General features: G+C 39.9%; 2 protein-coding genes across 2 annotated transcripts; one reads left to right on the top strand and one right to left on the bottom strand.

Moving 5' to 3' along the window:
* Positions 1–5,237: 5,237 nt before the first annotated feature.
* On the top strand, positions 5,238–6,645 carry LOC141804648 (eotaxin-like). The gene is made up of 3 exons (XM_074689208.1): positions 5,238–5,420; positions 5,515–5,629; positions 6,388–6,645. Exons 1-3 carry the CDS (start codon positions 5,354–5,356, stop codon positions 6,632–6,634), a joined length of 429 nt encoding a protein of 142 aa, XP_074545309.1. The 5' UTR covers positions 5,238–5,353; the 3' UTR covers positions 6,635–6,645.
* Positions 6,646–13,717: 7,072 nt separating this feature from the next.
* LOC141804290 (monocyte chemotactic protein 1B-like) lies at positions 13,718–14,364 on the bottom strand. The gene is made up of 3 exons (XM_074688634.1): positions 14,295–14,364; positions 14,009–14,111; positions 13,718–13,877 (listed from the first exon to the last, which is right to left on the bottom strand). Exons 1-3 carry the CDS (start codon positions 14,362–14,364, stop codon positions 13,718–13,720), a joined length of 333 nt encoding a protein of 110 aa, XP_074544735.1.
* Between the last annotated feature and the right edge of the window lie 236 nt (positions 14,365–14,600).

Below are 14,600 nucleotides of genomic sequence, written 5' to 3'. Positions count from 1 at the left end.
GTTGAGCACTGGTACCGATTGCCAGGTACCAGGTATTGGTGCCAGCACTCCTAAACTTTTTAGCAACGTCAGAGTCAGGAAATGTCTTTTTTTAGCAAGGCACTGGTGCAATCCATGGACCTGTAGCTGTTGTGGTGTTTTACAGTATGAAATGCCAAACATGCCCTGTCATGTCATGTTTTTCGGTGTCCATGTGAGCTTTGAGATCTCCAGCACCTTTATTGGACACTGAGACATATGTGCCAGCTTTGCACACGGTTCACTCCGCCTCCCACTTGTCCCGATCGAGACGGTATGTCGGAAATTTTTTTTTGCAGTTCATCTGTGAAGCTGCACTTACGCTTAGGCATCTTCCGTGCAATACAGCTCCGCTGACTAAACAGCCCCGTCTTCTCCGCTCTCCGTCTATGTCTCTCTCTCTCGCCTTCTCTCTGACCCTCTCACTCTCTATGCGTGTGTGTGCACGCGCTGAGCAGACCTGCCCACAAGGCAGCCTCTCGGTAAGTGATGCGCATGATAGTATTGTTTGCGAGCGCCGGTCAATTAACGGATGTGCGTAATGGTCCTATGAAAATCAGTGAACACCGGACATTTTCGTGAATTTATTAAACCCGCCCGGACACCCCGGACAGGACGTAAAAAGTGGACATGTCCGGGCAAAAGAGGACGCTTGGTCACCCTAATCTATATGGACATGTGTTTTCTAAGTATGCCCTCGTGAGCATGTATAGGGGCTCAACTGTGTGCTCCTCATTGCCATTCCTAATCGATATGGGATGAGGATATGAGAGTCGTATTGATTGTAATTTCCTGTGACGCTGCGTTCCGCTCCCTAGCTTTATCAGGAGACTAATTTCTATCAGCCACGCTGTCGGCCAACCAACAGCCCAGGCTGCTGCCCAGGACAACAACTAATGAATAAGAGAAGGACAAATAATCCAGCAGGGCATTTCTGCTCTGACAAACAGGTTGCCACAGGGATGATAATGAAGAGGCTGGGATACAGACTGTGGAGAAATGTGTGTGTGCGTGTCAGCTTACTGTTGTTGGTTTTGTATAGCATGTTCTGTATTTGTGTGTGTTTTTATCTCTGGTTAAGGCAGCCTGTCACTGGTTTTAATGACCGGACATTTGGGACATCAGGTGTTTGTGTGTCTTGGGATTTTCTGGTGTTGACAGAAGGACTCAAGGGCGAGCCAACATTTGTTTTCCATCCTGGCAGCAGGTGGACAGTCGATCGGGTGTTTATTTTTTTGTTGTCATTGCTGAGTAGGTATAATGATGTAGTACAAGGCTCTTATTAACACTTGTTCCCACAGTGTTATGAATTTGTCCTTTTTAATCCCTGACATATTTCCTTCAGCTTTTTCTTAAATGTATTTTTTGTTGTACCATTTTCTCCCGGTGTCTGTTTCACATCTCACTCTCACAGCCCTCTGTATTTCACAACTTTAAACAGTGTCCATTACATTGTAAGCTTGCTTCAACTTGTGTTAAGTATATAATGAGTTAAAACTCAAAGGTCCTTGCATCCCCTCATCAAAACACAAAATTTATTTTTCCTGACTAGAAAAGCACTCAGAGAGCTCGGACCTCCTCCAAGCATATTGTGATTGTCACCAACACTATAGTCCTACTTTAATGTTATACTCCCTTTCAGCAGACTGTCTGCTACAATTTGGTGTTAGTTGCAGGTTTGTACGATAATTTGTTTCCTGACAGTGTTGAAAATTATGATGAGCCAGTACATATTTCATACTCCATATCTTAGTATCCAGAATATTGTTAGGATCTGGATCATACATTAACATCTGTCAGAAATTATGATGACCTTGTCTTGTATTGTTTTGCAAAGCAATCTGACCATTTATGTTGGAGTTATGTACACATATGGTGAAAACCCATCCCACCCTATCTCACAATTATTTACAGTCCCTGAAAAAAGTCCTGGATCCAGACGGTGATCTGGATCACCTCCAAAATGTATTCAGTTCTTCCTTATCCCACTTTGCACATTTCCTGAAAATTTCATCAAGATCTGTTTGTTACTTTTTGAGTTGTATTGTTCACAGACAAACAGACACACAGACAAACTCTCCTAAAAACATAACCTTCTTGGCGGAGGTATTGCTGGTATTATGGTATTATGCTAGCGCAGCTAAAATCCACTCTCCCCACGCTAGAAAAACAACTATTGTGAAGCAATGCTTCCAAATATACGAGCAAGATAACACTCAATAGTGCACACTCAAGGGGCAACATCCAGTTAGTAAAAATGAAGCCTATGTTGAAGTGCTAAAAGTTGCTATTGGTTGAGAATCTGCTTGAGGCTGGCTAAAGAAAGACCAGAAGTCACGAACACACCCAGCCATAAAACAGACTTTTACTGCATTAAAAAACACATTTACAGCCTGGTTCCATAAATGGCTTGGGTCTAAAATGTTGATTTCACTAACTACACACACTGGATGGTGAGTGTTTTTTTTTTTTTTTTTTTTTTATCTCTGCGGTCTAGAAGCTATTGGGATCGTTTGATTTTCCAATCAGAGACACAATTCAGGTCACATGACTGGCAGGCACCCTGTAGCTGCTTGAAGAAAATCTCACAGCTGCGGAGACTATGTCCATGTGCACACCTTTTTAAATCAATTAACTTTAGGATCAAAATTCAAAAATCGAATTCTTTCATCAGCTAGCTCAACTCAATATTTGCAGTGAGATGTTTCCCGAACCACTGCAAGTCCAAATTATTTCCTTCTAGTCTCAGATATTCCAGACCAGTCATGGTCTTTTATTTGATAATGAGGTAAATCTCAATGAAGAGTGCTTCTTTGGCCTTTTTGTCAACAATCAAGATGGCAGCCCCTACCACAGAGAAGTCTATTAAATATTGCAGCCATATAACTGAACTGGATAAATGTATTTTCATCAAAACAAGAACTTACAGCTGCACTAACCATGTTCATTGTTCAGAATTGTGTGTTATCTTCTCTGAAAGTCGCTGTATGTTTACATTTATTTTCTTATGTTATGTGGCATTTCTTAAAATGTGGATTGTTGTGGAGACACTTACATGCCCTGTTGCTAACTTCCTCTGGAAAAAAGGTCACCAAAATGGAAGTTGTCAGTTTGGATCAGGTTGCAATATAAGTCGTTTAACCAACTTCTGCTGATATAACAGCACACCCCCTCTGACAGAGCAAGAAGCTGGCCGCGGAAAATGTAACAAACATGACAGCCATCCCCCTTGTTGCACACGGTGGTAAATATTTCAATTGGACTGGTGCGATCCAAACCATAAATAAGCGGGACGAAGCAGGTCTGGAGTTGCCACTGCCAGCTGACCAGAGCAGAGCCGACTGTGGGCGGGGCTTTACCTTTCTGTCTTCACCAGCTCAGTTTATAATGCTAAAGATGTGTGGCTAACTTATGCTGAAATTTATTTCAGCCATTCCGACCAGCAGCGTTCAATCATTAGCCAGTATAGGCACAGACTAACCAGAGTTATTCAGCTGACATCTCTCAGTCTCTCAATTCATCTGTCTCAGCATCAGTCTTCAGTCCCAAATCCCTCTGCAGTATTTCCCACCGGTCGTACAGTTCCCCAATATTCAGTCTCTGTTGGCACCTGTTATGCTCATAATTCTTCCTTGCTTCAACCTTTTCCGCGGTTGAACAGCTTCCTGGTTTTGGCCTTGTCTGGCTCCATGACGTTTCAGTCCCTGAGCAGCTAGCTGATGTGAGAGGGGCAGTGGGGAAGGACAAGGCGGGACCATGGGCGGGACAGTGCGATGCAGGGGAGACAGGGGATTGGATGGACTCATGGACCAATCCGAAATGAGGGGAACGGCAGTTTGGATTGGTCAGTTATTATGAACATAACGGCCTCATAAACTATGTTATCAATAATTACCAAGCTACCAAATCGTAGACCATAGCTTTAAGCTAGGATTTCTAGTAGAGAATCTTTACTTTACTGTCGAACTGTTGTGTTGGGATCATCTCTTATAGTCTATAGTATAGCATGACAAACTTTCCAAGTGTGTTAGGTCTTTATTCTCTTGCTACAGGGACCAAACAAAAAAAGAGTGTTGCCCAGTCTGCAGTGAAGCTCAATGAGGGTCAGTTCCTTGCTTGCTTATGTAAAGTAGGAAAGAAACAAGGATGTCATACAATTCATCTAATGCTCAACAGAAAAAACAAGTTTCACTTTAACCACATGTCTCTATTTAATGCTGAGTGCAGTTGAACACTTCCCTTATCAAATTATTGTTTTCAGTCAGATGTCAGAAGACGTCTACTGGCCACTTCCTCCATGACTCAAACTATTTAAACAATGACCTCTAAAATTTCCATTACACTATAAAATTCAGATCAACACGCTCTAATAGAAATTAATTGAATGAGTTTGCTGCACATCAAAATTGTCCAAGGCATCCCAGGTTTACAAAGCCAATAATGTCCTTATCCTGATATCAATCTCTGCTTTATCCATCATAATATTTTATACTAAAACAAATACATTTCCTAAAAGTTAGATTCTTAAAGTTCCACTGGGTGCGTTTCTCGTGTCGGGCTCTGGGGACTTTACTGGGACTTGGGCTAAGGCAGTGAGGACTCAATCTGGACTCAACTCAGATTTTTTATATGGTGACTTGAGACTGGACTCAGACTCAGGCTGTGGTGACTGGGCTCTGTAGTTTGTGTGGGTACACAGAGCAGCTAAACAGAGCGTGGCTAAGAATGTCACTGTCACTGACATTTTCACAAGGTGGTTTTAATCATGTGGTTGTTTTAATTTAGCATAAAATCCCTCTGAGTTCCTCCTCTCAGCTAACACAATTTAAATACTATCAGTGACTCAAAATTAGAACAGTAAACATAAGTGAAAGTGAGGATACCTTTGTGTGTGTGTGTGTGTGTGTGTGTGTGTGTGTGTGTGTGTGTGTGTGTGTGTGTGTGTGTGTGTGTGTGTGTGTGTGTGTGTGTGTGTGTGTGCACTCATACATACACGTATGAACATTTGTTCTTTTGAGTGAAGCTTCACTGTAATGGTTGAGTTGTGGGCTGGCTCTGTGGTGGAAAGACTGTTTCTCATCAAGGTTTGAAATAAGTGAGCTCACTGTTTCCTTTCTACAGCCCTCCATGCTGAGGTGTGAAGGGGGGGGGGGGGGGGTAAGACTTTGTGTTTTATAAGAGACAAGATCACCAGTTGAATCACCAGAGAGGCAGAGGGACTTTGAAAACTGGAAAGGTGAAAAGCTAATACTCTGCACCTGCTGCGTAAAAAAGGCTGGACGATCTAGACAGAAACTCTGAGACTGAAGAATAACAACAAAGTTTGACCTTGAAGATGAGATCCAGTCTGGTATCATTTGCTCTTCTTTGCTTTACCACATGGATGAGCCTGAGCAATGCAAGTAAGTTCTGCAAAAGAAATGGATAAAAAGTATGTAAAGGATGTGATAAAGTTTTTTGCTGGTGTTTAATCTTTATTATGTCTGCCTTGTTTAGCACATGGTCCAGTGATAGGCTGCTGTGAGCAGTGGTCCGAAACCAAAGTCCCCTTGAACCGAGTTAAGAATTACACCATCCAATCTGGAGGCGGCTGTCCGATCAAAGCTATCATGTAAGTGATCTTGAAATGTGGTTAAAATGGTTAAAAATGAAGATACTACTCTTCCTAAAATGGCTATACATTTGTTCCCAGAAAGACCAAATACACATTGTTCAGTTGTATAAATGTTGTGGTGTTGTTGCTGAGCTGACTCACATTGAGCGAGTGACTTGTTTTCAAAACAAAACCAAACACCACTTATTATATGCTCACTGTACAGCTAGATTTCTAACCACAGCTTGAATGCTTAGACTGAAAGTAATGAACATAGATGGAGCAGAATATAAAGTAAAAGTTTCCTCTAAAGAATCTTTAAAACTTCTTCATAAAAACTTAATATTGGTCTCTTTAATTCAATCAAATTTGATCAACTAAGGATGAGTCATGAATTTCTGAGTTATGAATCGTTGCTAGTTTTTTTTTTTTTCAAGTAATATTAATAATAGTTGTACAACATAGTTCACTCAGCTATCAGTAGAAAAACCCTGAAATTAGTGAAGTGGCTCTGCCGTCACTGTGCAAATCCAGCTGATTGACCAAGTCTCTAACATGCCTGCTGGGGCCAGCTTATGAAGTTGTGACATTTTTTGCAGTAGTTTTGGATAACTATACTAATTAATCATACAAATTTTGAGATTCATAGTCTCATTTTGTAGATCTTTTAAATCACCAGCTGCACTGAGCTTAGATATTAATGCACTATCTACAAAGCTTGAAAGCACCCATTGCCTGTATAAACCGCTCCTAACAATTTCCAAATCCATTTTCAGAATTCAGACAACAAAGGGCAAAAGACTTTGCTCAGACCCTGATGATCGCTGGACCATAAGAGCCATGCAGAAGGTGGATGAGGAGACAAAAGCGCTGCTGCAGGAGAGTCAGGGTGAGGAGGACGGATCAGCTGTTATCATCACACCAGCAGAGGCACCAGTCTCAAAGAAGAAAGGCAAGAAGGGAAACAGACGGCAGGGAGGAAAGTTAAAGAGAGGAAAGAAGGGTGGGAGACAACGTGTTTAAAGATTTAGAAAACAAATCACAGACAAATAATACCCTTTCTCCATCCAGACTGGTCCCAGTATAATACATCAACAATAAAGACACTTTTAACAACTTTAACCACAGACTTTATGCATCTTAACATTGATTATTGAATATGTTAGATGTCCTGAATGTATGTATATATGTATGTCACTCAATCTGATAATAAAGTATTTTTGAGTAAACATTGTGTTTTGTTGTGTGTCGTGGAATCTAAAACTGCGCTGTGGCTGTTCAGTATTCTGTAGTTTGATAAACTTCACTAAGTGACTCTGATTGTGTTAAATGTCAGTTAATAAATGAACAGGAGAAAATCAGCATAGAAAAACAGTCAACATAATAAATGCAGCCAAAGCTGATCAAAGGGAGATTCAGGTTTTATGGGCATGAAGTATAAATACACATGAAATTGAAAAACAAGGACACAAACAAATACTGTACAGTCTGTGGTCTGATTAGTTTTAGTAGCTGCTGTAGTTGTTTGGGTTTTTTTTCAGGTATAATACTATACACAGACATGTTCACCACTTGACTAAATATCCATGCAAATTTATGTTTTCTTTCTTCAGTAGTTGAGAAAAAAGGTCAAGTAATTAACTCTGTTGAGATCACATAGCAAAGGTATTTGGTAAGCAGTGGTCCAGTGTCAGGGTCTGCATGCATCTACTGTACTGTTTGATAACAGTGGGTTATACATGCGTCCCAGGAGGTCACCATCTGAGACTATCTTCTCTGAAACAACACTAGAGAAACCCCCGTAGCATGAACACATTATGCTAAAAGGGATATGGAAGAGTCGGCATAAATGCAATGAGTCCTAACAATATTTACCTATGTGACAGAGACAAATATGCAAAACATTGCCTCATAAAGTATATGAAGTCAAAGTCATACACTCAGGTGTCCAGCCATGTGACAAAAGCAAAATCCCCTTCACTCTCAAAACACAAGTATGACTTCTGAAGGGGATTTTTAAGACCATAGCCTTTAAGGGCTTAAATCTGTTGTCTTCTGTTCGGTACTCACTCTGTCATGACCTGATGGCATAGACAAAAGTCTTTCTCTCTTTGAACATGGTCGGATTGTTAAACTGCATAAGCAAGGCCTCTCAACACACCATTGCCATCGCTTCTGAGGTTGGGCGCAGGAAGACAGTCATTTTGAATTTCTTCAAAGATCCTGAGGGTTATGTATCAAAGAAGTCAAGTGGTAGACCCCAAAAAATTTATCAGCGCTGAGCCAGAGGATCCGATTGGCTGTCCATCAAGACACAGGACGATACTCATCCCATTCAAAGCCTGTTATTGGTGCTGACTGCAGCCCACAAAACAATCAGATGGTATCTGCTACAGAATTGCTGTCTTCAAAGGCCTTGTCTCCTTCAACGCCACAAAACTGTCCGTTTGGACTTCGCAAGAGAGCATCAAACATGGGACACTGAAAGGTGGAAGAAAGTTTTATTCTCTGATGAGGAAAAATGTAACCTTGACGATCCTGATGACTTCTCATGTTACTGACATGACAAGGAGATCCCACTGGAGATGTTTTCTGTGCGGCCCAGAGGAGGCACCATCATGATCTGGGGGGCTTTCTCTTTCACTGGATCAATGGAGTTTCAAGTCGTGCAGGGGCATCAAACAGTGGTTGGATATGTGGAGATGTTGCAGGGGGAATCCTTCATGACTGAGGGCCCTGGTCTGTGTGATGACGACTGAGTTTTTTTCAACAGGACAACCCTGCAGTTCTGACAAAAGACTTCCTCCAACCTCTGACCTTAGCCCCATTCAACAAATTAGGGGTAAGTTGTAATATTAACTGGACAGCTCTTGTAAATTCAAAGAAAAGCGTTTGGCTTGAGTTGCAGAAGACATGAGCTCACAGTTGAAGTTTTCAGGAAATAAATTGACACTTTACCAGAGATGTGCTGCTGTAATTGATGCAAAGGGTGGACAAACCAAATATTAAAGTTAAAAGTAGATTAAAACAGTAGGACTCACACAGACTTTTTTGTTGTGCTCAGAGCAACCAGCTGCATGTTTGGAGGAGGGGAAAAAGGTTTGAATATTTTCAGATTTGTTTGGTGTTGTAATAATGTTGACCACCTCTGTGTATGTATATACACTTTGACAAGTTATGTGATGTCTAGTGTTGATAACTAATATTAACATAGGCTTTAAGGTTCAGCACAATATCCTAAATATGATAAGCTATTTTAAATTTTATCAAACACCCACATTTTTTGCCATGAAATAGAATATTGTTTATATTTTTTATAGGCTGGAAATGTACAACAATATGAACGTCTTAGCGATATAGCTTCAAAATGTAAAAAGTTTGATATTTGTGGTATTATTGCCCCTGTTTTGTTACCAACATGTGAAACTGTGAGGCACTATGAAACCACAACCACTGCTTCCTGCATGAGCCGAGTGCATGCTAGCGCTTGCTTGTTTGTGGTCAGTTCAACAGAAGCGCTATAGAAAGAACTGTTTCCTCTCTACTAAGAAATTTCAGTTTAACATGATTATATGTTTAAATATGGACAGAACCTGCAACTGAATACATCCCACATTAAAAACAGAAGATAAAACATTAATGCAACAGAAGCCATGGAAACATTTTATACGAAATCCTCTTTGGACAGGTGTGTTGACTCCACAGCTCCCTTCACTCAGTGGGGCATTACATATTGTCTTTTAACTCCTTGTTAAGGTTCTACTGTCCTGGTTGTTTCTCGACATGGGAAACAACCTTTCTGAAGAAGCAGCAGGCAGCAAACAGCTCTGAGAGAAAACACAAACACTACACACTGCCTGCCCAGCAACCACAGTAGACACGCAGTGAACAAACTGCAGCTTTTAATGACTGAAGGGCCAGTTATTCCCCTCATGACACACAGGGGAAGTCCTCTCATGTTTATCAGGTGAAAGAAGCAGGGACTCCATATAAGTTCTACTCAGTATTTTGAATGTTTGAATGGTGAAGTTATTAAAAATTGAAATTATGTTATGTTTTTGTCAACAATGATGTGCCTGTGGGGTGTTTATTGTTTGTTATACCGGTCTCTCATCTCTAAATAAAAAAATAAAATTATGTAGGATCAGAGGTCTCAGCAGCTGAAGTTAGGAAAGAAATCTACTAACATTTTTAAATGAGCAAATCTTTTAGAATTTCCCGATTCGTCTGTTTAGATAAACAAATGTAAAAATGTCATTCACAAAAAGACGTAACTGTAAGTTGATTGGATACAGCGTTATGAGGCACCCTGAGAGCACTCCATGGAGTGAAACCTGGTTAAATCCGTTCGTAGACTTAGATAAATCTTTTTTTTTCCAATGGGGAAATGTGTAGCTACATATTTTGTAGATCTGTGAGAAGAAACTGACATGTCTTAAGAGGCAAAATGACTTCTGTGTGTGTCTCTGTGCTCGTTTGTGGGGCATACGTGCAGTGGAAAGGTTTTTTGTGGTTAACCCATCAGGAGGAAATGCCGTCTCACTCACCACAGAGCTCCTGACTGAACCTGAACCCATGGCAGAGGGGATGGGATGATATTCAGAGTCATCTTTCCACCACTTGAACTCTGTCTCTCACTTTCACACACACATACAAAAAAAGAACACAAAATTGGAGCCAATGAGGACCCACAATGCTTTGCAAACATGACCAAAACAGTAGTTCACAGCATTCCTTCTAAGAACACACAGGCTGTGTCCAAAATCACTCCCTATTCACTATATAGTGCACTATTGGTGAATACACCATTTTGTAGTGCTGTCCAAAATCTAACTGTGGTCATTCACTATATAGTCCATTCAATGTATCCCATAATGCATTTTAAAAATTAGTGTTTTAGCGATGATCACTATAGCAATAATAGAGCAATATATACCATCATGCATTGTGGTTCAAACAGAAGAAATGGCTGAGTACATGATTAGTGATTACTGATAATATGAAAAAAAAATTAAAAACTGCCAGAGAATAACACTTAGCGCTCTGTTAAACTTTCAGATGAAAGTCGCAACTAGCATAGAAACAAATAACACTGACGTTGGCCACTAGTTGCTAGGCACCGCTCTGTTGGCAATGGCCGCCTTTTGCAGCGGCTCTCTCTTCTTTGTCCGTTTCTTGTAATTTTTTCGTCTCTTTTTTTCTTCACCTCTGTAATTGGAGTGGATCATTGCTTTGTATGGCTCATTTGTTGGTCATGGACACCAAACTTTTTGTGTCTTCAGTGATATTTTTACTACTTTTTCTCCTGTGTTTGTTTTGAGATCCTACATGTAACCATGGCTGCATTGTTTTCATGTGAACTCATCTGTTAGCAGCCTGTAGCGTGTCAATGCTAACTGGTGCAAGGCCTGATGTCTTCTCACAAGGTGAGGAGAAGGAGGTGAGGACGGCGTGCTGGTTCTCAGGTGTTAGCTAAGAAGTGACGAGATTGACCTGTTCTTCCATCCATTGTTATTGGGAATGTAAGATCTATCTTTAATAAGATGGACGAGCTAGCTGTGCTAACCCAGCAACAGAGGATATACCAGAGGGCAGAGTAGCATCATGCTATTCACAGACATGGCGCATGACTTGGTCATGGACCAAGAAAAACCAAGAAATTCTCCACTTTGTTTTTTTATTTTTTTATTTGTTCTATCAAGATGCAAGCATTACATAGGTTAGACATGCAAAGTTCATTATGAAGTGTACAGGCTGCAGGACGGCTTGGAGTGTGACAGGTTGTAGCCAACCTACTTGACTTTGATTGGAAAGAGGTGTTAGCTTTGGAAACCAATGTTTCACTGGTGAGTCATTGACAAACCTGGAAAGGACAAAATTGTGAAAACTTTTGTTGGCATTTCAGAATGAGCAGAGTGTTCTTCTCCTTCTTGGTGTCTTATCTGGAGGATAGATGTCAGCCAGTCGGCTGAAAGTCATACTATTCATGAACAGCTTTTGTCCTTTCTTTTGATTTTTTTGTAACTCAGTAATTTACTCTCAGTTAATCACAGTAACTTGAGTACATGTAATCAGTTACCACCAAGAGCAGGCTGTTGCATCAGGAAGTTGCACATGTTTAGATGAGAGGTGGGAAAAACCATTGCAGTGTGTTAAACAGTCATTGACCTCAAACTCTCTTCTGTCAGAGCCCTAACCCTTCGCTCCACTCTACGGTTTGAGCTGTACTTTCTCTTTCTACCCACGCGTAGTAAGCAACAGTTTGTTTCACACATTTTTTTCTTTTTTTTTTCTTTTTTCAACCACTCATCATTGTGCTTCTGTTGCCTCTTGATGGAAACATGATGACTAGAAGCTTTGACATGGTCAGTGAGTAGCCCACCATCTCACACCATTTCAGGGGGGGGAGATGGAACATACCAGAAAACTCCAAGCGAGAGTGACTCATTCATAAACGTAACAAATAGATTTGACTTTTTTATCAAGGAATGTCAATTTGAAATTTTATTTGTGGTTTAATTGAGTCTTATCTGTATTGCATCACAGTCAAAATCACATTGTTTCAAACGGGTTTTGTAAAGTTTTTTTTTCACTAATGAGACCTTACTGCACTGGTGATAATAACTAAACAAATCCGCAAGCAATAAGTGATAAACGTAAACATTTCTTCCTATCACTTCTGTTGTTGTAACTTACTGTGAAACAGTGCTCTGAGTTGTAGTTTGGAGTTGTAATACCAACTCACCCCAGTAGGTGGCAGTATAATGTGTCTAAAACTGAGTACCACCCACAAGAAATAGAAAATGAAGATAGAACAACATTAGCGCCATGCATTGTGGGAAACAGTGTGTGAGGCAGACTGACCCATTTCATAATGAGAGTTTTTCCCCAATCAGCAGACATCTGGGAATTTCCAACAAACTGCAGATTTTGCTCTTTTTCACTTACTGCATACTACATTTTCATACCAGATCAGTTGACTCTTCTAGAGTAGTTGGTTTAAAAAGAAGCATCTGTGTTTCCTCCCGTGTGTTGGATAAATGTCTTTAGTTCCCAGTGTTTGTGCTGTGCTGTGGTTCCCTTGATTTTGTGTTGTACCTTTTTGAATTTAGATTCTAGGACATTTTAGTTCTGTTGTGTTTGACCTTTTGCTTATTGACTATTCATCAGTCTGCAATCAGGCATCTGTTTCTTAACCATTGTGACCCCCATTTAAGAATTTAATCCTGCGTTGTAGATGATAATTTCCAGCAGTATCCAACTGTTAAAGTCAGCTCCATGAGACACAGAATTTACTATTTGGTGAAAACTAAGTCTCGGGGTTCAGCTGTCCAATAAAAGAAAAATATATGAAAAAAAAGAAGAAGAGAAAAAGAAGGAAAAAAGTGCAAAGTAGAGTGTTATTCATTTTGTACAGTGCATTAATTTGATACCTAGGCACTCCAACTTTTGACTCTTTGCACTGATTCAGTCATTCGCTACAAAACTTTTTTTTCTAAAGTAAAAAGTGCTATTTGACTATTTGATTCAGCTATTTCAGTGTGAGCCCTGAATCCATTCTCCACCTGCTATGAGATACCTTTCTTACCTGATGAAATTCTTTGGATGCATCAACTTGAGAATTTCTCTGATTTTTACTCGACTAACAGAGTTTTTCTCCAACTTAAAGATGTTGTCGCTGTGAGATTCTGTGTTTTGTGGCCTTTGGTGGATATGAAACTCACAAAGAAGTCAGATATAAAGATCTAAAAGCAGATGACACTACCAGTTGCTGAGAAACAGATCTGTTTGTGTTTCTCAAAACACAAACTCAGACACAGCATAGGCTACCACAAGTGAAAATAAGGAACAAAAGCGTTTCATTGAATAAGCTTTTTTTTTTTTTTTTCAGACTTCACTGAGTGTCAAAGTAGAAAATAACACTATTTTCTCAAATATTTACATATAAAGGAAAATACATTTAATTTACATCAGTGGTTAGAAAATTTTTAAAAACAGCTTAAATTAACAAGAACGAGGTAAGAAATTTGTTGGAAGCACAGAAATCATTCAGAGTCTTTGGAAATCAAATGACAGGAAAGCTTTGGTTAAAGAGGAGCTCTTAGTTTAATTAATAGTGCAGTTCTTCAACGTGAAGATAGCAGTGATGGCATGACAAGACAAGTTGTTGAGTTGCCAGTTCTTTCCATCCAGATAGGCCATGCTGGTCTTTGTCCACACTCTGCTGGGGCTGGAGCAGATTCTTTTACCATACACTGTCGTAAATCTGTTCAAAAAAAAAAAGATAGAAAAAAACCAAAGCACTTAAAGAAAATATTTATTATTAAATCACACATTTTTCCAAACCTCATCTTTAAACCTCAAAAATGTTTTGTTGATTCTGAATTGTAGACTTACACCACAGCACGAAGAGGGCACCTGTACTGTATGTAGTAACTTTTCAGCCGGTCTCTGTGGACTTGAGTGGTTGTAAGTGATCGGCAGCATCTGCCAATCTCACCTTTAAAGAAAGAAAGAAAGAAAGAAAGAAAGAAAGAAAGAAAGAAAGAAAGAAAGAAAGAAAGAAAGAAAAGTTATTCTCACTATACATTTACATTTTTTTCATTAAAAAAACGTATAATTTCTGAATGATCATAAAAAATAACAAAACATAGACAGATAGAAATCCTCATTCTGCCCTCACCTTGTCCTGAGGCTGTAGAAACAACGATGGTTACAAGAAACAGCAAAACAGTTAAGTTGAGACTTGGCATTGTGTCTGTAGCTCAAACAGATGCGAACACTTGTCAACTCTGTAGTTCCCTTTGAGCCCAGCGACACTTTTGAGGATCAGTAGTTTGAAGAAAGGGAAGCAGACTCCTCTGATATGTACAAAGATGGTTTGATTTGACTTAGACACACCCATAGCTCACTGAATGCCTGTGGCGCTACATTACGTAATAATGCCCTGTTGTGTAATAATGTAATACATTGTACTTCATTATGTACC

Source organism: Halichoeres trimaculatus, unplaced genomic scaffold, assembly GCF_033239565.1.
Source record: "Halichoeres trimaculatus isolate MK-OKI-2021-1 unplaced genomic scaffold, fHalTri1.1 fHalTri1_scaffold_15, whole genome shotgun sequence".
Classification (NCBI taxonomy): Eukaryota; Metazoa; Chordata; class Actinopteri; order Labriformes; family Labridae; genus Halichoeres; species Halichoeres trimaculatus.
Note: the sequence above shows the minus strand (reverse complement) of the source record. Positions and strands in the feature narration are given on the sequence as shown.